The following is a 25,554-nucleotide window of genomic DNA, read 5'->3' as shown; positions in this document are numbered from 1 at the left end:
GATACGTTGTATTTTATCAATTATGTCATATTACATTAAACGTTCGTGGAAAATTAACTACTCGTTACTATCCAATAATGTGAATACCAAATACCTAAACCTGTTGTCCGATTTAAGTGATTATTTTAATATGATATAGCCTTATTCTTTAACAATATCGCTGCAATAGTATTGTTGCTAGACAGGTAAATTGTTATTATATACCGGATACCGGTGTTGTTTTCTCAAAGTTGGCATCATCCTGTGGAATATTCTAACATTTTTGAAACATTATGTTTTCTGATTCATTCGCTTATGTTGGATAACAAAAATGTTAAGGCGCGTCCACACTGGAGCAACATTTGGCAACTTGTAGCAATTTTATGTTGCAACAAGTTGCTAAATGTTTAATTTATTAAACTTTTGACATAAAACAAACTGTCCTCACTAGTGCAACAATGTTAATGAATGTTTGAACTTGTTGAATCACAAATTCAGTTGAGTACAACATTCTGTCCATACTGCTGTAGTTTTGTGACATGATGGAGGAAGACTTATTAACTGCTACCGCGTGCTTTCTAATTTTGTGTGGTGATTCACGAAAACGGAAGCGTAAATGTTGGGTCCGTCCAAGTTTGAAGAAAAGGGAAAAATATGGTGGAAAGGAAATATTATCGGATTTAAAGAAAGATGACGTTTTATTAGAACTTCGAACCGATGGGTGCTTCAAAAATTTTTTGCGCATGAGTAGTTCAGATATGGAATTTTTGCTGCAAAAAATTGCACCAGTGATAAGAAAAGCAGATACTAACTGTAGAAAGGCTATACCTCCACAAGAACGATTAGCTGTAACATTGCGCTTTCTGGCAACTGGAGATTCCTAGAGCAGCTTGATGTATTTATTTAAGATTTCGAAACAAGCTATCTCAAAGATAGTACCAGAAGTATGTGCTGCGCTAGTAAATGCAATTAAAGACCAAGTTAAGGTAAGTAAACTTTATTGTACTTTTTTATTGATAACTTTAGAAGTTTTACATGTTACTTAATTGAAATGCCTCTGCGAGAATGTTTGAGGAACCAAAAGCAGTAGAGGAGTCTGAAGAGTTTTGTATGTATGTCTCCGCTGGTGATATAGCTGGTGTGCTGCAATACGATGAATGTGATTGTGGTCTCGTGGAAGGTTGCATTGATAAAATTGGCTCATATGTGTTAGTTGATTGTGGCATTCCATAATCATATTTACCCATACTTGCATCGAACAAAATATTACCTATAAGATGTTCTACAATATTTTGTGCGCAGGTGGTATTCAAATCCCTAATTTTACACGCCATATGTTCTCCAAATACATCGAATTTGTCTCGCTGTCGTTTATTTTGTATGTCTTGAATTATTTTATATGCCTCTTCTTTTCGAGCGTTATCATCGATTTTTCTTGTAAATGTTTGTGTGACACGTCTAGTTTTATTAGGGTGTTTAAATTCATCAAGATTTGTGCTGTTCGGATTTTCCACGGTTTTTTTACGAGGCTCTTGAGAGGATTTGTTAGATGCCGAAGGCTTCTCACAAGCAGCGTTAGATGTTGATGGGTTTTGAGAACCATCGTCATACAAGTCTTTCATGCCTTCGTTGCCATTTTCTGCATCTTGAAATTCTTGGGTCTCATTTCCACCTTCATCACAATCTGTTACTTGTGAATCATCTAAATCCGTTTCGGAGGAAGAGTCATTAAGGTCATCCTGAAAAGAAAAATACATTGTATAAAATGTAAACACTACAGTGATCTACATTTTTAGCATAAGTAATGATATCTTTGTATTTCAGATGCCTAAAACTGCTCAAGAATGGGAAACAATTACTAATGGTTTTAGTGTTCTTTGGAATTTTCCAAAATGTGTAGGCGTCATGGATGGCAAGCACATTGCAATACAAGCACCAAAAAACAGTGGAAGTGATTTCTTCAATTACAAAACGTTTTTTAGCATTGTTCTGTTCGGCGTAATGGATGCTAATTACCGATTTTTGTATTTTCATGTAGGCTCCCAAGGGAGAATATCTGATGGAGGAGTTTTCGAAAATACATTATTCAAAAAACTATTAACTCGCTGCAAACTCAACCTTCCAGAATATAGCTCTTTACCAGGACGTGAGAAATTAGTCCCTCACGTATTTTTAGGGGATGATGCCTTCCCATTATCACCAAATTTACTGAAACCCTACCCTGGGGCGCAGGACAAAGGGTCTCCCAAAAGGATATTTAATTACCGTCTCAGTAGAGCGAGAAGAATATCAGAAAATGTTTTTGGAATGTTATCTTCGATTTTTAGAATATTTAGAAAACCCTTACTTTTAGAACCAGAAACTGCAGAAGTTGTTGTTATGGCTTGCATTTACTTGCATAATTTTTTAAGGAATAGTTCAAGATCTAAAAATTCCTACAATCCCCCAGGTACATATGACGGTGAAGATAAAGATACAGGACGTGTTTTAGAAGGATCGTGGAGAAGAGAAACTCAGAGTAATACATTTACTTCATACAAGAAAGTTGCACGAAATGCATCAACTGAAGCAAAAGATATTAGGCAAGAGTTTGCAGATTTTTTCGTTACACCTTTGGGGATGGTGCCGTGGCAGAATAATTATTGAATTATAATTCATGTATAAATTGAAATTGCCTATTTATTTGTTTGAATAATTAATAACAGAAAAGTTAATATCTAAAAACATTGTGTGTTTACTTACCACGTTCTCAGCTTCACTTTCCTTGCATGGGCGGACTTTGTTTTTGTCTCGAAGAAATACTAATGCATCGTAGGCAAACCACTTGGAATGAAACTGAGCGCCTGCTCCAGATTTTTTCATGCTGCGATATTTTTTTTTTCTCTCTATAAAACTGAGCCACCAAATTACGGATTTTTCTTTTTGCCTCTTCCTGAGATAAGCACCCTACAGCTAAACAAACTGCATTCCATGCATCATTTTTTGATTCTCTGCATTTATATTTAACATTTTTAGGATTCCAAATACATGGATGTTGTCTATAATTGTCAATTAAATTCAAACAATTCTCCGAAGTCCACTTAAACGCCATCACTAAATATAGACGCGGCGGTCTGTCTACTGTCTAGTCACTCAATTTGCAACAGGTCTCAACTCGCAACAATCCGTCCACATCGAAGCAATGTTGACAAATGTTTCACTTTGTTTCATATTATCCTTTGATCTTTACCGCTAGAAACGGATTTATACAACATACTACAACTTGTGTTGAATCGCAACACCAACTTTATGCAACGCAACACAACATATTCCAACAAATATAAACATTTTATGTTTTAACAAGTTTTTGTTGTATTATGTTGGAAAATGTTGCTCCAGTGTGGACGCGTCTTTAGATATTTTAACAACTAGCCATGTTTTTCATCAATACAGGGTGTTTTTAAATAGGTATGGCAAACTTTAAGGGTCAATTCTAAACAAACGGGTCATGTTACCCGTATGAGCGCCAATGGTGAATATTAAATTCTTAATTGCATGTCAAAAATCACTTTTTCGTGCAGAATTACCCCTTAAAGTTTGCCATACTTATTAAAAACACCTTGTATTGATGAAAAACATGGCTAGTTAAAAAAGTACATACCTAACTTTTTTATTATCCACCATAAGCGAATGAATAAAAAAGTAGAATGTTAAGCAAATATGAGGCTGTAGTTGGGTTATAATTTCAGTATTTTATAAACGCTAGAATATTCCACGGGGTGATGCAAAATTTAAGAAAAAAACACAGTTTGAGTGGTACACCTGGTATACAATGACAATTTACCTGTCTGGCAACAATATTATTACAGTGATATTTATAACGAATTAGGCTATAACAAATTTAAAAAATCACTTAAATCAGACAACAGGTTTAGGAAATTCAAGACATCAAAAATGACCCGTTTTAAAGGTGCTGCCTTAATTTCTTGGAGAAGTGTATATCGTTTATTAAATATTTCGGTATTTGGTTTACACGGTAGCCTTGTCTCGTTATAATACTTTTAAATATTAGCCCATTCAGCAAATTTTGTTTAACTGACAAAACAAATGATTTTCTTGCATGGTAAGTCTTGGTCTTGCTAAAATTAGGCCTTCTTGGTCTTGCAAAAACGCAAGAACAAGACCAAGACCGATTTTGGGCAACACTAAAAGTAAGGTACCGTGGAATCCCGATAAGTCGGCCTCCGATAACCCGGAAGTCCGGCTATACCGGACCGATTTTCATCAGACAAAACAAACATTTTTTCACATTGACTTGATTGATTGAGTTTTTTACCAAGAAATAAACAATACTGTTTATAATTGTACGTAATTTAGATCTACTTCATGTATTTCATGTTTTTGCAATTATAATGAGTATTTGTTTATTATTTATATATTAGTCCAGGGCGCATCTGTTTTGAGATGGACGTTGAGAGGTGACTCAAATTTTTTTGCAGAAATTGCTTGAAATTAAATCAAATAATAATATTTGAGTTATCCTCCCTCTGAAAAAGGTCCGGAACATTGTTTAAATAATCAAAATGTCAAAAATTGAAGGAAAAATTCGATTTTTTTCTTCGTTTTTTGATTATAACTTTAAAAGTATTCATTTTCGAGAAAAGTTGTACTGACATAAAAGTTGCGTAATTAAATTTCCTACAATATAGAATTTGTTACAAATTTAAAAAATAGTCACCCTAGTTGCAAAATAGCAATAATTGCGAAAAAAAGCATACAAAAACAAGTATTCGCATTTTACGTTTTTCAACCATTTATGCTACACTTAGGACCTTCATATTTCACCCAGAAAAACTTATGATACAGTAAAACAATACTGTAAATTTTATTAAGATCGGTTTAATAGATTTTGCAAAATAAATTTTGCAATCCAGCTTTAGCAAAAAAAATTCATTTTTTCAAAATGTTACAGGACTGAAAATAAAGCAGATAACAAGTTAAATTTTTTTTTGCTTATAGAAGTGTACAGTACCTTTCATTTGAAATTTTCAAAATTAAAATCGATTAATTACGACGGCGTCGGAAAATTTTTGAAATAAACAATAATTTTTGGTGCTACGCGCAGGACAGCGGTGTTCGATTCACACAAGTTGATTTCCACCAAAATTTCTTCCAATCTGTATCTAATATTATTTTCTTACTCTATATTTTGTTGTATTTTAATATTTTAATTCCACAAAAATCAAACAATTGCATATGTTTAAAAATAATAAACTTTTATTATTTAAGTTAAAATATATTAACAAAGAAAGTTTTTGCTAATAAAAGTGTTATTTCAAAGGATAGAGAATGTGTTTTTATTTTGCAATAAACAATTTATTCATTTATATCGAAATGTAATACAAATTAAAATGTATCAATCATTATCAAAGGTCATTGGAATGCCCAATCAAAACAAACTCTCCGCTGTCCTGCGCGTAGCGCCAATAATTAATGTTTATTTAAAAAAAATCCTTACGCCGTGGTGTTAATCGATTTTAATTTTGCAAAATTGCAAGTGAAAGGTACAGTACACTTCTATATGCAAAAAAATTTTCAACTTGCTATCTGTTTTATTTTTAGTCCTGTAACATTTTGAAAAAATGATTTTTTTTACGAAAGCTGGATTGCAAAATCTATTGAACCGATCTTAATGAAATATACAGTATTGTTTTACTGTATCATATAGTTTTTCAGGGTGAAATATGAAGGTCTTAAGTGTAGCATAAATGGTTGAAAAACGTATAATGCGAATACTTGTTTTTGTATGTTTTTTTTTCACAATTATTGCTATTTTGCAACAAGGGTGACTATTTTTTAAATTTTTTACCAATTCTATATTGTAGGACATTTAATTACGCAACTTTTATGTCAGTACAACTTTTCTCGAAAATGAATACTTTTAAAGTTATAATCAAAAAACCAAGAAAAAAATCGAATTTTTCCTTAATTTTTTGATATTTTGATTATTTAAACAATGTTCCGGACCTTTTTGAGAGGGAGGATAACTCAAATATTATTATTTGATTTATTTTCAAGCAATTTCTGCAAAAAAATTTGAGTCACCTCTCAACGTCCAAATGTACTAATATTTTTACAGATGCGCCCTGGTCTATATGTGTTTTATTAATTTTTACCATATTCCCCGGCTAACCGGCCGCGGTCCCGATTAATCCGACTTACCGAGGTTCCACTGTATCAGTTTCTCCGAATGCTCAAAAACCCAAGTACAGCCGCTCATAGCTCACTGATTAGAACAACATTAAATTCTAGGTAATGATTAATCTGGTTGTAACAAATATTTTGCAGGTGCAAAAATAAAAATATGTTTTATAGATCTGAATCTTTTCATAATCTTATTAACATGGAACTGTCTTTATGTTGATCAAAAAGGTAAAACTGCTAGGCAAACAAACATTTCTGCGTAAAATATGCAGTTGACTTGAATTAGATCAAAAGGATTTACTGTAAATAGCTTTTATTAATACTGTAAACAAAATTGTAAAACGATTTTTTTTATTTCAATGTAGAAATTACTTGTTTCATATTTCGATTATTATAGTCCAGGGTAATAAGGTTTTTTTCCATAATGGCGTATTACAAAGTTTGATATACTCATTTATTGTTAATATAATTGCGAAAATAGGTCGAAATTGCAAAAAAAAATAATTTCGAAATAACTATTGTAAAAATTAGTGTACGGCTTTGAAATTTTTGCCAAATGGGGGTTCTTTGGTGCTTAATATGTGACAAAAATTTCAAAGCGATTCATTCAATTATTTAAATTTTATTCAAATTGTTTATCCCAGAGAGTTTTTTTGCAATAACATAAGTCAGAAAAAAATTATTTTAGAACCATTCTACAGGTGTCAAATGGAAGTAGCGCATGAGCTAAATTTTCAAATTGGGAGTAAAAAATGCATTTATTAGTAATAAATAATTATGCAAAAGTATCGTAAATTTTTTATCAATTATTATTTACATAACACTGCTAGTAGTTGTGCACCTAAAACACGGTAAAAAAGTAAATTTTTTTGAAAAAAATTATTTAAAAAGTTTATAAGGAAAAATTTACGATACTTTTGCATAATTATTTATTACTAATGAATGCATTTTTTTTTTAACTTTTTTAAACCAATTTGAAAATTTAGCTCATGCTCTTTCATTTGACACCTGTAGAATGGTTCTAACATAATTGTTTTCTGACTTAGTTATTGCAAAAAAGAGCTCTGTGGGATAAACAATTTGAATAAAATTTAAACAATTAAATGAATCGCTTTGAAATTTTTGTTACATATTAAGCACCACAGAACCCTCATTTGACAAAAATTTCAAAGCTGTATACCAATTTTTACAATAGTTATTACGAAATTAATTTTTTTGCAATTTCGACTTTTTTTCGCAATTATATTAACAATAAATGAGTATATCAAACTTTGTAATACGCCATTTTAAAGCTTTTTCCATGCTCTCGAAGATGTGTGTACTAAAAAAACCATAAGTTTCACTGTTTTCCATTTATTTGAAAAAAAAAAAGAAAAAGGCTGTTTTTTGACACTAAATTGTTTATAAATAAAAATGGCCGCCATATCCTACGCAGGAAATAGTTAAAATTTGTTCTTATAGGTATTACCTGTCGAAAAAACGCTTCAGTATTACCCTGGCTGTTGAAGTGTCACGAACAGGGTATATTTTTGCCTTATTACCCTGGCCTGTTAGAGAAATTTACTGCCGTACTTCTTAAGCTCTATAGTAAGTATACTAAACCTTTGGCTGTCAATTGTCTAGCGATAATTAAAAACAGTCGCAAATTCGTGAAATATACCTACTTTATTTAATAAGAGGCGTAGAATCCCCATAATACGAAAAATAAACTTGTTAGAGTGTTGACAGAAAGACTGATTGATAATAAAGTGGAGGTTTCTGTGGTTTTACTGCTAACCAAAAAACAAATCAGATATTAAGTCAAGACTACCACATGAATTCTCGTTAAAATTCATTCATTATTCAATTCATTATGAATTACTGCTAATAATAAATTTTACAGAAGTTTTTGGATCGAAATCAGTAATTCTTTTTCGACAAAAAACTTTTCACTCGAAAAAAAAATATGGATGAACAAAAACTATCTTACATCTTATATAAAAACTGTTTTATCTCATATCAACTCCATTGAACGACTGTAGTTTAAAAAAATGTATTATAAAATTCAATGCTGTGTAAAACTACTGTAATTCTTCTCAGTACTCTCATCTCTGACGTTTCCAGTACCTAGTCTTTGTGTTGGTACTGTGCCGAGTTTTATTTCTGATGCATATATCATGATTGGTTTTACACTGGCTTTATAAATTTTTGACTTCATCTCAGTGTTATATGTCGGTTTCGCCATATTACAGTGTTATTAAGGCACTTTGCCAGTGTATTTGTAGACGGAGAGCTAGAGCCGAAAAATCATCGTCATAAGTAATATGGAGTTTTTCCTGTGAAATGCATCCATTGTATATTGACAATTATGACCCCTTTCAGGCTGACACCTCAGTGGATACAGGAAGTAGCAATAAGGGATGAAAGGGGAAAGTTCGTGCAGTCATTAAAAGTTCTCACCTCCTATTTTGTTAAACCTCCATCGATTTGCATGAAAATTGGTGACTAGTTAGAGCATATACTCCAGGGAAATAAGGTTTTTGTCGGTACACTTGAGCAGCCAGGTTGCAAATGGGTTTTTTGGGTACTATATACCTAATACATTATACATACAAAAATGCCCGTCACAGTTCGGACGAGAATTTTAGTTATTAACAAATAAGGGTCAAAAATGGCAGTTTTTTCGTTTAAATCGCTACAGGTAAAAATAGGATAATTAAATATCTTATTTATAGTATTCTTCTTTTAGTAGATGAGCCAATGTTTAAAACGGCGGTTTTTTAATTTTGGTCCGATCATTTGTTGCTTCGAAAATTGCAAAATAAAACTAAAATTTCGAAAATAAAAAATTTGCTATAACTTTCGCGAGAGTGACCTTACGACTTTTATATTTCAGAAAAAGTTGAGTCAAGGAGTCCATATACTGCACAAAAAATTATAAGACGATTCGTCAATTAGTTTAAATTTTATTCAATTTGTTTATCCCAAAGAGCTTTTTTTTGTAATGTTATTGTTCGGAAAATAATAATTATATTGAAATTCTGTGAAAACCACATGAAAGAACAATAGTCCTGTTTTCAATTTATTGAAGAAAATCATTAAAAAGTAATTTTTGTCACTACGAAAACATTTTACTAAAGTAGAGTCATTTTTGGCTTGAAAACAATTTGAATAGCTTTGTTAATATTGACTGTAGAGTAAATTTACCTTGGAATTTCAAAAGCTGGTATTTTTACACAAATTTTCAAAAAAAAACTTTTCGCCTATGTTAATAATTATTACGGTCAAAGTTAGCCACCTTTATTATTTAATTCACAGTTACTTCAATATACATAAAATTCTCCTGTAACAGTGTTAGTTACCATATTACTCCGAAACGGCTTGGCCGATTTTTATGAATTTTTACAAGTGTATCCTATGGGACTGAGAATAGGTTTTAATCTATTTTTCATACCCATAAGTTACAAGGGGGGTTGCCCCCCTGACATTTTTTTTATTTTTTTGGACAAAATTGTCTATCTTAATTTTATATGATGTAGGATTAAAAAATACATACAACACTTAATTTACACTTTTCCATCACCAACCCCTATTTGTTAAAACCCATCTATATATTTACATCTATAAAATTCTCCTGTCACAGTGTTAGTTGTCATACTCCTCCGAGGCCGCTTGACCAATTTTTATAAAATTATACAGGGTGTTTCATTAATAATTGTCCATATAGTAACTGGAGAAACCTTAGCACAAAATACGAAGATTTAACCTAAAACACTTAAATAAAATGTGATTCCTTACTGAGTTACAGGGTGTTTTATCTAAAAATTTAAAAACTATTTTTGCTCAGCATTTTAAGACTATTCGACGTATCCTTTTCATACTTGGCAGAAAATGCGACTGCTATACACCCTACTAAGTTATGACAAACAAACGTTTCTAGCCCCCTGCCAGAGGCGTACGACAGGGGATAGTGAATGATTGACCCTTCTCAAATTCTACGCCACTAGAGGAATTAGTATTTTAGTACCATTTTTAGATTCTCCAATACTTTCTACGTAAATAATATACTCTTCATTGGTAACGATAAAGTCATTACTTTATTTTATGATATGATTCATATGATTAAAATTTAAAAACTATTTATACCCACTACTTTAAAACTATTTGGCATATCCTTACCATACTTAGTAGAAAGTGTAGGTACGGTACACCCTACTAAATTAAGATAAATAAACGTTTCTAGCTTTTACCAGAGGCGTACGATAGGGGATAGTGGCTGGTTGACCCTTCCCAAATCCTACGCCACTGACGAAATCGCTATTTTAGTGTAATTTTTTTATTTTCCAATACTTTTTATGTAAATAATATACTCTTCATTCGTAACGATAAAATGATTAGTTTTCGAGATATTTGAAATTAAAAATGAAGCGACACAATACATTCATCAAAATAACCGTGTCGTTTCATTTTTAACTTCAAAGATCTCGAAAACTAATGACTTTATCGTTACGAATGAAGAGTATATTATTTTCATAGACAGTATTGAAGAATCCAAAAAATTGAACTAAAATATTGATTCTGCCAGTGGCGTAGAATTTGGAAAGGGTCAACCATTCACTTTCCCCCGTCGTACGCCTCTGGTAATAGCCAGAAGCGTTTGTTTAACATAATTTAGTAGTTTGTATAGTACCTATAGTTGCTGCCAAGTATGAAATGGATACGTCGAATAGTTTAAAAATGCTAAGCAAAAATAATTTTTAAATTTTTAGATAAAACACCCTGTAACTCAGTAAGGAACCACATTTTATTTAAGTGTTTTAGGTTAAATCTTCGTAATTTGTGTTAAGGTTTCTCCATTTACTATATGGACAATTATTAATGAAACACCCTGTATATGTATATTCGGTAGGTCTTAGAATCGGTCGTAATCTATTTTTCATATCCCTGAGTGATAAGGGGAACTCCCCTAACATTTTGAAATGTTACAGTACATAACGTACTCTACAAGATTACGAGTACATACAATTTAAAAAAATTATGATCAAAATCCATCAACAAGCTCTGGAGATATTAATCGCAGCATATGTTTGAAGAATCAGTTTCATTTTTTGAGTGCACGGATTTTAATAATTCATTTCCACCGACCACAAATCGATTTCGTTAGAACGTTATTTTTAAAGCTTTATTAACAACTCTGTTAAAGTTTACTCAAACTTTTAGACATAAACTATATATATATATATATATATATATATATATATATATATATATATATATATATATATATATATACCTTCAACTTCGAAATGGCGCCAGTTGGGTTGCTTAATTGTTACAAACAAAGTAGCTGTCAATTAAATAAAAAAAGTGGCTAACTTTGACTGTAATTAACCTAGGCAAAAAGTGTTTTTTGATAATTCGTATAAAAATACCAGCTTTTCAAATCCCAAAGTAGTTTTAATCTACAGTCAATATTAACAAAGTTATTCAAATTGTTTATGAACTAAAAATGACCCTACTTTAGTAAAATGTTTTCGGAATGATAAAAATGACTTTTTAATGATTTTTTTAAAATACTTTGAATTCATGACTTTTCTTCTTTCATGTGGTTTTCACAGAATTGCTATTATATTACTATTTTCTGAACAATAATATTGCGAAAAAAAAGCTCATTGGGATAAACAAATTGAATAAAATTTAAACTAATTGACGAAAAGTCTTAAAATTTTTTGTGCATTATATGGACTGTTTGCCTCAACTTTTCATGCAATATGAAAGTCTTAAGGTGATTTTCGCAAAAGTTATAGCAATTTTTTTATTTTAGAAATTTTTGTTTTATTTTGCAATTTCTGAAGCAACAAATGATCGAACCGAAATTCAAAAACTACCATTTTAAACCTTGGCTCATCTACTAAAAGAATAACAGTATAAATAAGATATTTAATTACCCTATTTTTACCCGTAGCGATTTAAACGAAAAAACTGCCATTTTTGACACTTATTTGTTAATAACTAAATTTCTCGTCCGAACTGTGACGGGCATTTTTGTATGTATAATGTATTAGGTATATAGTACCCAAAAAACCTATTTGCAACCTGGCTGCTCAAGTGTCCCGAACATGGTATATTTTTGCCTTATTTCCCTGGAGTAATACCTCAAGAAACAAAACTGATATGGTGCCAACTTGCACTTTTACCCTGGTGGTGGACCACCCCTTCCCGCGGGTGAAAACTATTTTATTAAAAATAACCCCACAAATCGATAGAGGGATAAATTTTAAGTAAAATTTGTTATATCATGTTATTAAAATAAATCAATACTCTTTGAGTTATTAAAAATAAAAGATTTGTCTATTTAAGAGCATGTGGGTGAAGTTACGGATGATAAAAAGAACATTTTAATTAATTGTATGTTAGTAAAATACTATTTTTATATTATTTCGATATTTGATTAAATTTTTTCTATCAATATAAACTGAATATGTTCAGAATCTGAGGGTGTCCAATAATGGGTACACTTTTGCTAAATTTATAATATCGAAATAATATAAAAATAATATTTTAGTAACATACAATTAATTAATATGTTCTTTTTATCATCCGTAACTTCACGCATGTGCTCTTAAACAGACAAATCTTTGATCTTTAATATCTTAAAAAGTATTGATTTATTTTAATAACATGATATAACAAATTTTACTTATAATTTGTCCCTCTATCGATTTGTGGGGTTATCTCCACAATGTGGTATCCACCCCCAGGGTAAAGTGCAAGTTGGCACCAAATCATTTTTATTTCTTGAGGTATGCTCTCACTAGTCACCAATTTTCATCCAAATTGATGGAGGTTTAACAAAATAGGAGGTTTAAACCTTTAAAGACTACACTAACTTTCCCCTTTCATCCCTTATTGCTACTTCCTGTATCCACTGAGGTGTCAGCCTGAAAAGGGTCATAATTATCAATACTTAGACAATAGACACATTTCACATGCCAAACTCCATATTACTTATGACGATGATTTTTCGGCGCTAGCTCTTAGACTATTGCTTTTTGTACTTAATCTCTCACTTCTTTGTTCAGGTCTCCATAGCTGGACAGTGTAATTCCAAGGTATTTTATTTCCATTAGTTATTCAAAACTGATGCCATCAATTTCTATTTTATATTGTAATGTTTTTGAAAAGTAAAATTAGCTTGCTCTTTCTCCATTCTTCCGGTATTTTATTGTGTTTTATAATTTTAATTCATGTTTTTTATTGTTGTGTCATTGTTATCCACAATATTTCAGTAATTCGTTTGGTATTCCGTCTTTACCTGCAGCTTTTCTATTCTTCAGCTTTTCAAGTGTTTTCAGAGCTTCCTGTGTATTTATATTAACTTCTTCATTTGTTGTAATTTCTAGTGTTTCCAGTTCTAGCGTCATTTGTGGGAACATCCATAAACTACGTCGTAAAAATTTTGGACTTTTTAATACCCTTCCGTCGTAAAGCGTCGTTTACAGTTGACCCTCCCCCTCATTCCGACGTCGCAATTGCAACAACTCATGACCCCCCTTTTTAGTGATTTTTTTTCCATGTTATTTCTGGATTTTTTAAAGTTAGCTATCAAAGTTTATTTACGAATGTATCCAAATCAGTATTACTATGTAGCTCATTAATATCCGCGTACTTTTTTCTCTCAATTCACTGTACAACTAATTAGCTTTATTGGGACAAAAGACAATACTTTTATCGGAGTTCCTATGTTTTCTTAACTGCATCATATAAATCTTGATACTTATTTTGTTTTTATTTCAAAACCATTTATTTTATTAAGTATAAATACAATGTACTAACTAAATAAAATTGAATATTTTATTTCTATTCATTCTTGTAGAATAATTGTTTCACGCAGAGTATTCAGTAAATAAATGAACAGTTTAATGGGTCTATTGAATAAAAAGAAGTATTTGCTTTTACTTATAAGTATTTAAGTATTTGCTTAAAATAGTAATTGAATAAAGTCATTTCTTTAATGCTTTATTTAATTACTATTAAGTAAATACTTAAATACGAGGAAGTAAAAGCTAATACTTTTTATTCAATAGACCCAATATGTATTGCTTCCAGACGTTGTTCTGTATAGAACCGTTTGTTTAAATACATAGAACAATGTTTTATTGTTTGTTATTCTATACAAAACTGCTAGCAATATTATTAAGGCTGTGAGTGATAAAAACGAAATGAAAAGTATGCGATAAAAGTAATATACCTACTAATTCTTTTTAATCCTACAATATGGTATATTTTTTATATACGTGAACATCAAACGACGTCGGATGTGCACTCATAGATAAATAATATAGTATTACCAGATAGATAGGCAACTCACTGTAAAATTTTGGTTCCTTACGACATTTGCGTCCGATGTGTTAACTAATCACCATTTGGCGGGAAATTCAAATGGACATTAATTTTATCCGTTTAGCGCCTCTTGCGGGCCATTTCGTTACTAATTAAAATATCTTATTATTTTACAAGAAATAATCTCACCTATATTATTAAAATAAAATACCAAAACTTACTAAGCTTTTTAAAGTATTTTATTTAAATAATATCTAAGTAATACTCATAAATTATTCGGAATTCTCAAGTTACAAAATATGTTATTTTTGCTGTCGAATTTAGTAAGGAAAAGGGATATAAAAAAGTTAGACAATGTTTTTCTAAATATAGGTACGTGTATTTATTTGTTGTTTCAGATAAAACAGTTATAAACTAATTACTATTTACCTATGCATTTTTCTAACTTTTCTATGATTTGTACACAACAATAATAAACCATGTTTATTTTTTTTATTGACACAACACCAAAGTTCTTTCGTAACTAAAACAAAACTACACTTATAAACGAAGGATAAGGAACCAACTTAAATTATAATTACTAAGAATAAATCGTTAAAGATAATACAATAAAAACTGTAAACTAATAGAAAATTATTTGCACTAACTCTAACTGTCATTACTTTTGACAGAATTGTCATTGCCGAGTTAAGCCTCGTTTGATTATTATTTTATTTGTGACATTCAGGTATGGTGTTAGCATAAATGATTGGTTAAAGTTTTCTTGAGCGAGATAGGCTGTCATTTCTCTTTATTTAGCTGATCGGTGTGGAAGTGGTGGGGGAAATTCCCCAATTTTTCCATATAAGATTCCAGGACATGTGTTCCCTCATGGCCCCCTCCCCCCTGTCGTATACCGTCGTAATAAGCAAAGACCCCCCTCCCCCTTTTCAACGACGTAGTTTATGGATGTTCCCTGTTCTTCCTCTGCTTAGAGCTTTTGTAGATAGTCAATCCATGTATTCTTTTCTATGTGTTTTGGTTCTATTAGCTCCTTTACCGTTCTTTGACCTCTTATATAACGCCATATTTCCTTTTGCAGACCATAGAAATCACGTTCCATTTCTTTCGAAAAACGTTCCCAGTTATCATGTTTTATTCTTCTTATAAGTGCATGTGTTTAGTTTCTTATTGTTTTGTAATTATCGTATGCCACTTGTGTCTTAGTTGACATATATTTCAGGTAAGCTTTTTTCTTTTTTTTACATTTTTCCTTCACTTCTGCTTAACTTAAAACCATGGGTTCTTCTCCTTGGGAACGATTTATTTTGATTTATATTTTTTTCCAAGAACTTCTTCGGCTGAAGCTAATATATTACACTTATTTTTCCCAGCTTCCATCGACTCCATTACTTGTTACAATATTGACTGCGATAATCCCAATAATTTCTTTACGGGTGTATATCACTGGCAGCTTTGTTCTCCATATCGCATGGGTCTAGGAAAGTTGGTCGAGAACACTTCGTCGACGGAAAATTAGTCGACAACATTTGGTCGACAAACAGTTGGTCGAATGCACAATTCATCGAATGTACAATTCGTCGACGAACATTTGTTCGAATTGATTTTTCGTCGACAAACTGTTATTTATCTTTAGGATAAAGGGATTAATGGTGAAAAACGAAGGATTATTGGTTTTTATTTTGTTAACTGGAATATTGTATTATATATATATATATATCTGATTTTTTTTGGGTTTTGTTAATTTTTTTTCTAAATCTTAATTATTTTTAAATTTAATGAAAAAATTGGCTGCGATGGGAGAGTAGACAGCAAATATAAACCGATATTTTAATTAGTGATGTTGTACCATTCTTCTTTTTGGTGTCGGCGCACTTGCGGACGGAGCATTTCCGGACAAGTCAAATTTGGGGGCACTTGCGGACAAGACGAAATATGTGAGATGCTGAGGTAAATAAATTGTTAGGGAATCGAGGCATTTCCGTACAATATTTTCGACTGCAATAATCAGTCAATATCAATAAAAAAGTAAAGAAATCGTGAGAATAAACTTCCCTTCACACTTTATCCAAGGCTTAGGACTGTCAGTTTGTCTGATTTTTATAAACTTCTTACGTTCCATGTTCCAATTTTCAATGCTATAGAGTTATTCTTATTTGTTTGACAGGAATTTACCTTGATGACGACCTGAGAGGCCCTTTCTAAATCTGATTCTCCTCCCCTGCCGGATCTTGGCTTCCGAGCTCCATGATCATTAAGTAAATTGTCGATTAGTGGGCCCATGATGATTTTTACTAAGGATATCCATGCGGATCTTTAATGTGGTAGTCATCCCGTGGCTTTCCAAATCTCAATGCCGTTGACTAATTTAGCTCTTCAGCCTTCGGAGTTAATTTCTCGAATCCAGGGCAATGAAGTGCCGTACCAGGTGATGGTTCTTCCACTTCAGTTCGTTAGCCCTCCCTTTATGTAGTAGTGTTATTATTTTTGATGCTAAAACCATGTGATGTCAGTGATGTTTAGCAGCTGGGATAGAGGGCTCATCGCTAGATGGTGGACTTAACGAGTTCACTTGGAATAAGATCAAGAAGGAAGGAAGTTGTAATACCTGGGTCATGTGATGAGCGGAGATAAGTGTTTGTTGTTACACATGATAATGCAGAGTAAAATACAAGGAAATGGGAGTATTCTAAGAAAGCGCATTTCCTGGTTAAATCATTTGAGTAACTGATACACATATGTTCAAAAGTTTGGAATATTGGAATATTTCATCTGTTTATTTATTTTTGTATAAATATAAGCTCTTCTGAATAGTTAAACATCATTTTGCTTCAATTCTCATCAATACTAAATCAATCTAAAAACCAGGTAAACGATATGCAAAAAGATGATTTAATCTCTTGGAGTGAAAAACTTAAATGTACCACATATTTAAAAATAAATTAGTATAGATAATAATAATTTTTAATAAAACTAATAATCAGTATTTCCTCCATTGGCCTGTAGGCGATTTGGCATGCTGCCGATTAACTGGTCGAGCTGGACTTGCGGAATTCTCTCCCATTCTTCACGAGCAGCATCTTCTACTTCCCGAAATGTAATAGGGGGATTGTTTCGCTTCTTGATGCGTGTTTTGAGAATGTCTCAAGCATGTTCAATGACGTTCATGTCGGGGGAATTCGAGGGCCACTGTAATGTGGATATTCCTTCGTCTTTCAGAAAATTTTGTACTGCTAGTCTTCGATGAGGAGGTGCGTTGACATGCATAAACACAAATCCATCACCTACTGCCCCTCGGAATAGACGCACGACAGGAATTAAAACTTCCTCGATGTACACAGCCCCAGTGGCTCTTCCCTCCAGAACCAGCAGTTGCGTCCGTGTACCACGCGTAATACCACCCCAAAACCATAACACTGCCACCTTCAAATGGGGCACCTGGTTGGGCTGTTCCTAGTCGGGCTTGTCGTCCTGGGGCCCTCCAAACCAATGTTCTTCGCGAATCAGAAACCAAGCCAATTTTTAATTCATCATTGCGCCATTTGCGTCATTTCTCATTGGCATGATGCGCCATTTCTCTAGCCCATTGCAACCTTACCATTTTGTGTTTGTAAATTAGTTTGGGAACACGTAAGAGTCTTCTACGACACAAATTTACCGCATTTAGTCTGCGTGTTATTGTTTGCCGTGAAATATTCAGTCCTTGAAGCATAGAAATTTTTCTGTGTAGATTCCAGACGATTTCTTCGAGCTATCAATGTTATCTGCCGGTCTTGTGCTACTGTTTTACATGGACTTCTGCCACTTCGGGGGAGATCCTTCATTTCATTTGTATCTTGTTTTTTTTTTTTTATTTTCGATACAGCACTCTGAGTAACATCAACAATATTCGCGATATCACTTTGAATAAAGCCCTGTTGTAAGCAATTACTCTAGATTTGTCAAAATGAGATATCACGTTTCTAGGCATTTTTGAACGGCTCAATTCAAATTTAAACAAAGACTGAAATAACGTGTAAATACGCTAATCAGTTGAATATGACCAAAATGATACAAAAACGATGTTTTTTATAATTTCCATTTAAAAACTGTAGAATGAATATCAACAACAGTTTTAAAACCACCATAGGCGTAGTTATATTATTTGTACGTATTCCAAACTTTTGGACATGTGTGTATAAATGTGCTATAGATTTAGTCAGAGCTGCAATATCAAAAGTAAATAAAAATAGTCGTGATGTCTATGATGATCTATGTACTTGTCGATCTTTTCGTTATATTTAACACGCAGATTATTGTTGTTAGGTATCGTCAATAAGTGTGGTTTTTCTCGTTAATTTATTAACTAATATGAGATCTGGTCTATTATATGCCACTGTTTGCTATGTGAGCAAAGTGCGATCCCAGTATAACTTGTAGTTGTCAATCTCGAGCATACTCTCAGGAACGTATTGATAAATGGGAGATGGTTTGTTTGGAGAAGTCCCAGTTTGATAGCTATCTCTTGATAAAGGATTTTTCCTACTGAGTCATGTCATTCCTTGTATTCAGTTGCACCAAATGTTGGATGGTCTTGGGATTGACATCCATATCGTCATTGTCGTGTTGGACCTGAGGTATTTGATGATACATTTCAAGTAATTGTTGGTTCGGTATAACCTGATCCTGAATGGTGAGTAGTGAACCTTCTGTTTCAGGGAACATCTTTCCTGATGACGACCAATAGTTCGACGATGTATTGTCGACATAGTCTTGACTGACTTCATTGGGATGTCGCCTGTGCTAGGTTTACCCATCCAGGTGGGCATTTTTAGTGCTTTTAGATTTCTGGTTCCCTCAGTTTGATCGGTGTTGTGTCATCTACTGCGCTAATCGCGCGATGTAGAGTAGATGTCTCAGTTTGCATCTGAAAATAAGTTGAAGACTTCTGTGTAAAAGGTATATTTATTAAAACCCCAATAAATACCCCTTTATTGGGGTTTTAATAAATATACCTTTTACACAGAAGTCTTTCTTCAATTTTTGTAATTAATGGTATACAGCCAGTTACGGGAAATTTTTCCTTATGGATTTTGAAAATAAGTTCTTAAATTAGCAATCTGTTGACGTTCTTTCTACTGCACTTTGAGGATGATGTTTTTGTGCCTTTGTTAGGTGTGTTCATACTTTTCGCTGAAGATTTTCTATATGCGTAGGTGTTTAGTATCTACCAATAGTACATTAAAGAAATTTTTACTGTTATGCTGGTGCCACACTAAGGTTTAACGTTTAACGTTCATTATCGTATTAATTTAGACACCACAAATTGTGGATTAAACTGCGCATTAAAGTGACTGGTCACATTTATTTTAGCGCGTTTTAACGCGATATGTGACGTACTGAAGTCCTTTGATGTGCGAAAGCGACTGCCACTCGAGCTGTCGCCTAATGCTTAAGGCCGCTTACAAAGGAACCACTTTTTGAAGTCGAAGTCGGCAGCAAAAAGTCGAGCGTTGGTGGTTGTCTGTCGCTACTTAAGGGGCCGTCCATTAATCACGTGAGGTTTTTTTTAGCATTTTTTAAGATAACGTATATCACGTGGATTGAGACATTTCGTGATTTTTTATAGACCCCCTCCCCCCCTTTCGAGCCTCACGTGATTAATGTACGGCCCCTAAAGTACTTAACAACAATGCAAAACTCATTTCCTTTTCACACGGGCGACAGAAGATGTAGTGCAGTCGACAAAACGCCTGTGTGAAAAGAAAATGCATTTTGCATTCTTGTTAAATGACGACTTCAAGTAGCGACAGAGATTACCTGGTAATTAAAATAAAATCTCTTAACGTTTAGCCATTTTTTTCTGGTTTTGAAAGATATGAACTGTTGTGAGCCAACTTTCGAGAATTTGAAGAAAATGCCCCGTTCTCATGACAAGCGCTTAACACGCGTTTTGATAACGCGCGATTACAACTACATACATTTTACTTGAGACCGTTCACATGCTAACGCGCGTTTTAAGTCATTAAAACGCGCATTGGCATATGAACGGTCTCAAGTAAAATGTATATAGTTGCGATCGCACGTTATCAAAACGTGCGTTAAGCGCCTGTCATGTGAAGGGGCTCTTAGATAACAATTCAAAACCAAATACAATGGGTTTATTAGTTTAATGCTTTATTGGAAAAGTAATTTGAAGTAGTCGACCAAATTAATTAAATGTGATTCCCAAAATACACTTTTATTGCTCATAAAACCATCTGTGTTCGTCAACTGCTTAGCTTAGACTATTGGGAGATAAATGGTGGAACTAGATTTCATGGCCGGTTATGAAACGATTTTCGGATAAGCCATTTGCTCTACCGGTATTGGTTATAATTAGTCTAACTTAACCTCCTTTACCAGATTTTATTTGCATAGATAGTTCTTATAAATGTTTAATTTTCTCCTCATATCTTTTTCTCGTATTTGTTAATAATATCTGCGATTTTATAGCTGAATATCATGTATGAGTATGACTCTGGCAGTAATGAAGGGACAATCTTCTTTTTCCGAAAGTTCCGCTTCTATTGGAGATTAAAAATGATTCTTACTATAATTTTGTTGGTTACATGAATTTCATGAATTCAATTCAATTGAACTGCATCCAATCATTCACGGGGATAGCGTAGTCACGAGATTTTACGCCTTTCTACGCTTCTTCTGCCTTTGATTTTGCCCTGCATTATATTCCTTAAGAGTTCGTATTTTCCACTTCTCATAATGTGCCCCAAGTATTCCAACTTCCTGATTTTTATGGAATTGAAAACTTTCCATTGCATTGTTTTCCTAATTGTTTAAGAATTTGCACGTTTGTTTTGCTATCCATCCATGATTTTTTGGGATACGTCGCGTCGGTAACATTACATTTAGAATGCTTCCAGGTCTTTAATGTTGGATTGTTTCAGTGTCCAGGCCTCAACCGCATACAAAAGGGTACAGAAAATATAAGATCGAAACATTCTTATCCGGAGCGTTACATCGATATTGAGATTACAGCAACGTTTTCTCATTCTGTTAAAAATTCAATGTGGCATGTTTTGTCTGATCAGTATCTCAGATCCATTGTCCAATGTATGAATAAGTCCATAACCGTTGCAGTATTTAATTGTTGAACAAGGTGTTGCAGTTCTTCTAAATAGTGCTTCTTATAGTGTTGCCGCGAGAAGGACGGTGTCGTCAGCATGTCTTATGTTATTAAGTGGCTCACCGTTTATTATTAGGACCTCGCTGACTTCGGTCAACTCTAATTCGGAGATGGCTTCACTGTGAATCTGTAAATCCTGTCAGTTCATTTTCAACTTTCTCTGTTTGATGCCGATCGAGGTTACATATAATTCTAATGTCTCTACTGTCTATGTTTTTATTTAAGACTATTATGCTTCATTCTGTCAAATGCCTTCTTAAAATTAATGAAACAGGCATATTATACTTCCTGATTCATATCTAGGCATCTCTGCGAAAGAACATTCACTGCAAACAGTGCTTCCCGTGTTCCCTGACCTTTCATAAACCCCATTTGTGTATTAGGTACTTATAGGTCAGGGTAATAAGACAAGAATATACCTGCATTTTTTCCTTTTTTTTTTCAAATCAGTGGAAATCATTAAGACTTATGGTTTTCTTAGTACAAATATCTTCAAGAGAATGGAAAAAGCTTTAAAATGGCATATTACAAAGTTTGATATACTCATTTATTGTTAATATAATTGCGAAAAAAAGTCGAAATAGCAAAAAAAATTAATTTCGCAAACAATATTATCAAAATAAGTGTACAGCTTTGAAATTTATGCCAAATGAGGGTTATTTGGTGCTTAATACGTGATAAAAACTTCAAAGCGATTCATTGAATTGTTTAAATTTTATTTAAACTGTTTATCCCAGAGAGCGTTTTTTTGCAATAACATAAGTCAGAAAAAAATTATTTTAGAACCATTCTACAGGTGTCAAATGAAAGAGCATGAGTTAAAACTTTCAAATTGGTTTAAAAATAGTAAATAAAAATTCATTTATTAGTAATAAATAATTATGCAAAAGTATCGTCAATTGTTCCTTATAAACTTTTTGAATATCTTTTTTCAAAAAAATCTATGTTTTTACCGTGTTTTAGGTGCACAACTACCAAGTAATGTTATGTATTGTATATGATAATAATTGATGAAAAATTGTAATAAAAATATATACAGGGTTTCCAAAAATTCTACCGACAAACGAAGACAGGAGATTCTTCAGATAATTTTAAGACAATTTAGCTCAATTCACCTAGTCCGAAAATGCTTCCTAAGGGAGCTAGAGCTCTTTGAAAATGGCGTCTTGTAATTAGTTTTTCTTAAATACCTCCAGAACGCTTCAATTTAGAAAAACGAAAATCGGTGTGTATATTTATCTTCCAGGGATAAATCGATTCCACCCATTGCGAATTTCTAGTATCGATCATAGGCGTCCGTTGTGGGTAGGGCAACGGTTATTTTATCACATAACTTTTTTCTCTTTAACTTTTAAGCATTTTTGACACTGGATTATTAAATTGAGAGGTATTCTTGTACTAAAAGGTACTCTTACTTTAAGTCGGTAGGACACACGGTTTTCTAGAAAAATCGAATTGAAAATTTTTCGTTTTTTGAATTTGAATAAAATTGAAAAAAAAAATTAAAAAAAAAACGGTGTAATTTACCAACTTAAACCAAGAGTAACTTTTAGTACTAGAATACCTTATAACATAATAATCTACGAGGCAAAAATGCTTAAAAATTAAAGACAAAAATGTTATGCGATAAAATATCCGTTGACCTACCCAAAACGGACGCATATGACCCGTACTAGAAATTCGCAATTAATGAAATCGATTCATCTCTGAAATATAAATAAACGTACCAGTTTTCGGATTTCTAAATAGTTTTTTTTTTATTTTTTTTTTGGAAATTCAAAAAAAGAAAAATTTTCAAATCGATTTTTCTAGAAAACGGTGTATCCTATCGACTTAAAACAAGAGTACCTTTTAGTTCTAAAATACCTCACAATTTAATAATACAGAGTCAAAAATGCTTAAAAATTAAAGATAAAATAGTTATGCGATAAAATAACAGTTGCCCTACCCAAAACGGACGCCTATGACCGGTACTAGAAATTCGCAATGCATGGAATCGATTTATCTCTGGAAGATAAATATGTGTACCAACTTTTGTTTTTCTCAATAGAACAGTTCTTGAATTATTTAAGAAAAACTAATTACAAGACGCCATCTTCAAAGAGCTCTAGCTCCCTTGGGAAGCATTTTCGGACTAGGTGAATTGGGCTAAAATACCTTAAAATTATCTGAGGAATCTAATGTCGTCGTTTGTCGGTAGAGTTTCTGGACACCCTGTATAATTTGTGATATAAAAAAATAAAAAGTGTATAAGGAAAAATTGACCATACTTTTTCATAATTATTTATTACTAATAAATGCATTTTTTATTTACTTTTTTAAACCAATTTTGAAAATTTGGCTCATGCTCTTTCATTTGACACCTGTAGAATGGCTCTTTTACAATTATTTTTTTTCTGACTTATATTATTGCAAAAAAAGCTCTCAGGGATAAACAATTTGAATAAAATTTAAACAATTAAATGAATCGCTTTGAAATTTTTATCACGTATTAAGCACCAAAGAGCCGTCATTTGGCAAAAATTTCAAAGCGGTACACTTATTTTTGTAATAGTTATTGCAAAATTAATTTTTGCAATTTCGACCTTTTTTCGCAATTATTAAATGAGTATATCAAACTTTTTAATACGCCATTTTAAAGATTTTTCCATTCTCTCGAAGATTTTAACTATTTATAATGGGAAATAAGCCACATTATTATTAAAAAATGATTTTTATTAACGTTTCGACGCCCAAATCGGGTGCCGTTGTCAAAATACAAAATACTTTTTTAATAATAATGTGGCTTATTTCCCATTATAAATAGTTAAAATTGTAAAAATGCCACAAGAAAATAGCTTCAGAACAACATCTCTCGAAGATGTTTATACTAATAAAACCATAAGTCTTAATGTTTTCCATTGATTTGAAAAAAAAGGAAAAAAGGCCGTTTTTGACACTAAATTGTTTATAAATAAAAATGGCCGCCAGATCCTACGCAGGAAATAGTTACAATTTGTTCTTATAGATATTACCTGTCGAAAAAACTCTTCAGTACCCTGGCTGTTGAAGTGTCATGGAAAAAATCTTATTACCCTGAACTATTATGCCTTCTAGTAATTTCTTATATATTTAATTGCGAATTACTTTTAAACTAATTTCGAGACATGACTCGTTAAGGCATTGGCTTTTTTGGGAAGCATTATAAATGTCGATTGGAGCTATTCTTTAGGTATTACCGGTATATACCTGCTCTATTTATGGTATTGCAGTGTTGGTCGGTTTAAACAAACATGCTTAAAACCTTGGTTTAAACTGTTTTTTTTTTTTAAGAAAAAACCTGGTTTTTTTATTGAGCCTCCAAACTGGTGTTTTTATTTAAATGCTGCCGCAAATGAAGAAAATTAAGATAAATAAATTCTATTTTTTTTTAAACTCGTACAGAAGTAAAAAACTTCAACTTGTATTCTGGTATAAAATCGTTTATTTAAAAACTATCTAAAAAGTCATCCAAATGTATTGCAAAACGTTTTCGTTCTAATTCAGAACATCTTCAGTGCCTAGAATGAAGTATTTCCACATTAGACTGTAGAAAAGGGTTAAATTTTGACTGTTAGAATGAAAAAATTTTTTATTTTCTATTTTTTTACTTTCGAACTTAGTTATTTTGAATAATATTACGTTTGAAGATGTTTTTTTTTTGGTATAGGTATTAATTAATAAGAATAAAATAAGAATAAAAGTTGTCTTTTTAAATAAAATAATCATTTTTTTAGAATAAATATTTTTGTTGGCAACTTTAGAGGAGCAAAAAGAGGTACCTAGGTTTTTCGTAATAATTTACCAAAAACTTTTGAGTTTATGGTAACATTTTATACTTCTATAAAAATGTAATAGACTCAAATTTCCTATCTAAAATTTGAATT

General features: G+C 32.2%; 2 protein-coding genes across 3 annotated transcripts in view; one reads left to right on the top strand and one right to left on the bottom strand.

Annotated features, from left to right (window-relative positions):
* LOC114340580 (la-related protein 1B) overlaps positions 1-25,554 on the top strand; it is a 241,811-nt gene that overhangs the window by 45,491 nt on the left and 170,766 nt on the right. The window lies entirely within an intron of this gene.
* Positions 961-2,924, bottom strand: LOC126893285 (uncharacterized). Its single transcript, XM_050663306.1, has 2 exons — positions 2,722-2,924; positions 961-1,718 (listed from the first exon to the last, which is right to left on the bottom strand). The coding sequence occupies exons 1-2, from the start codon at positions 2,839-2,841 to the stop codon at positions 1,011-1,013; spliced, it is 828 nt and encodes a 275-aa protein (XP_050519263.1). The 5' UTR covers positions 2,842-2,924; the 3' UTR covers positions 961-1,010.

The sequence above is a fragment of the Diabrotica virgifera genome, chromosome 10, assembly GCF_917563875.1.
Source record: "Diabrotica virgifera virgifera chromosome 10, PGI_DIABVI_V3a".
NCBI lineage: Eukaryota > Metazoa > Arthropoda > Insecta > Coleoptera > Chrysomelidae > Diabrotica > Diabrotica virgifera.
The sequence above is the reverse complement of the archived record's forward strand: the minus strand, read 5'-3'. Positions and strand labels throughout refer to the sequence as shown.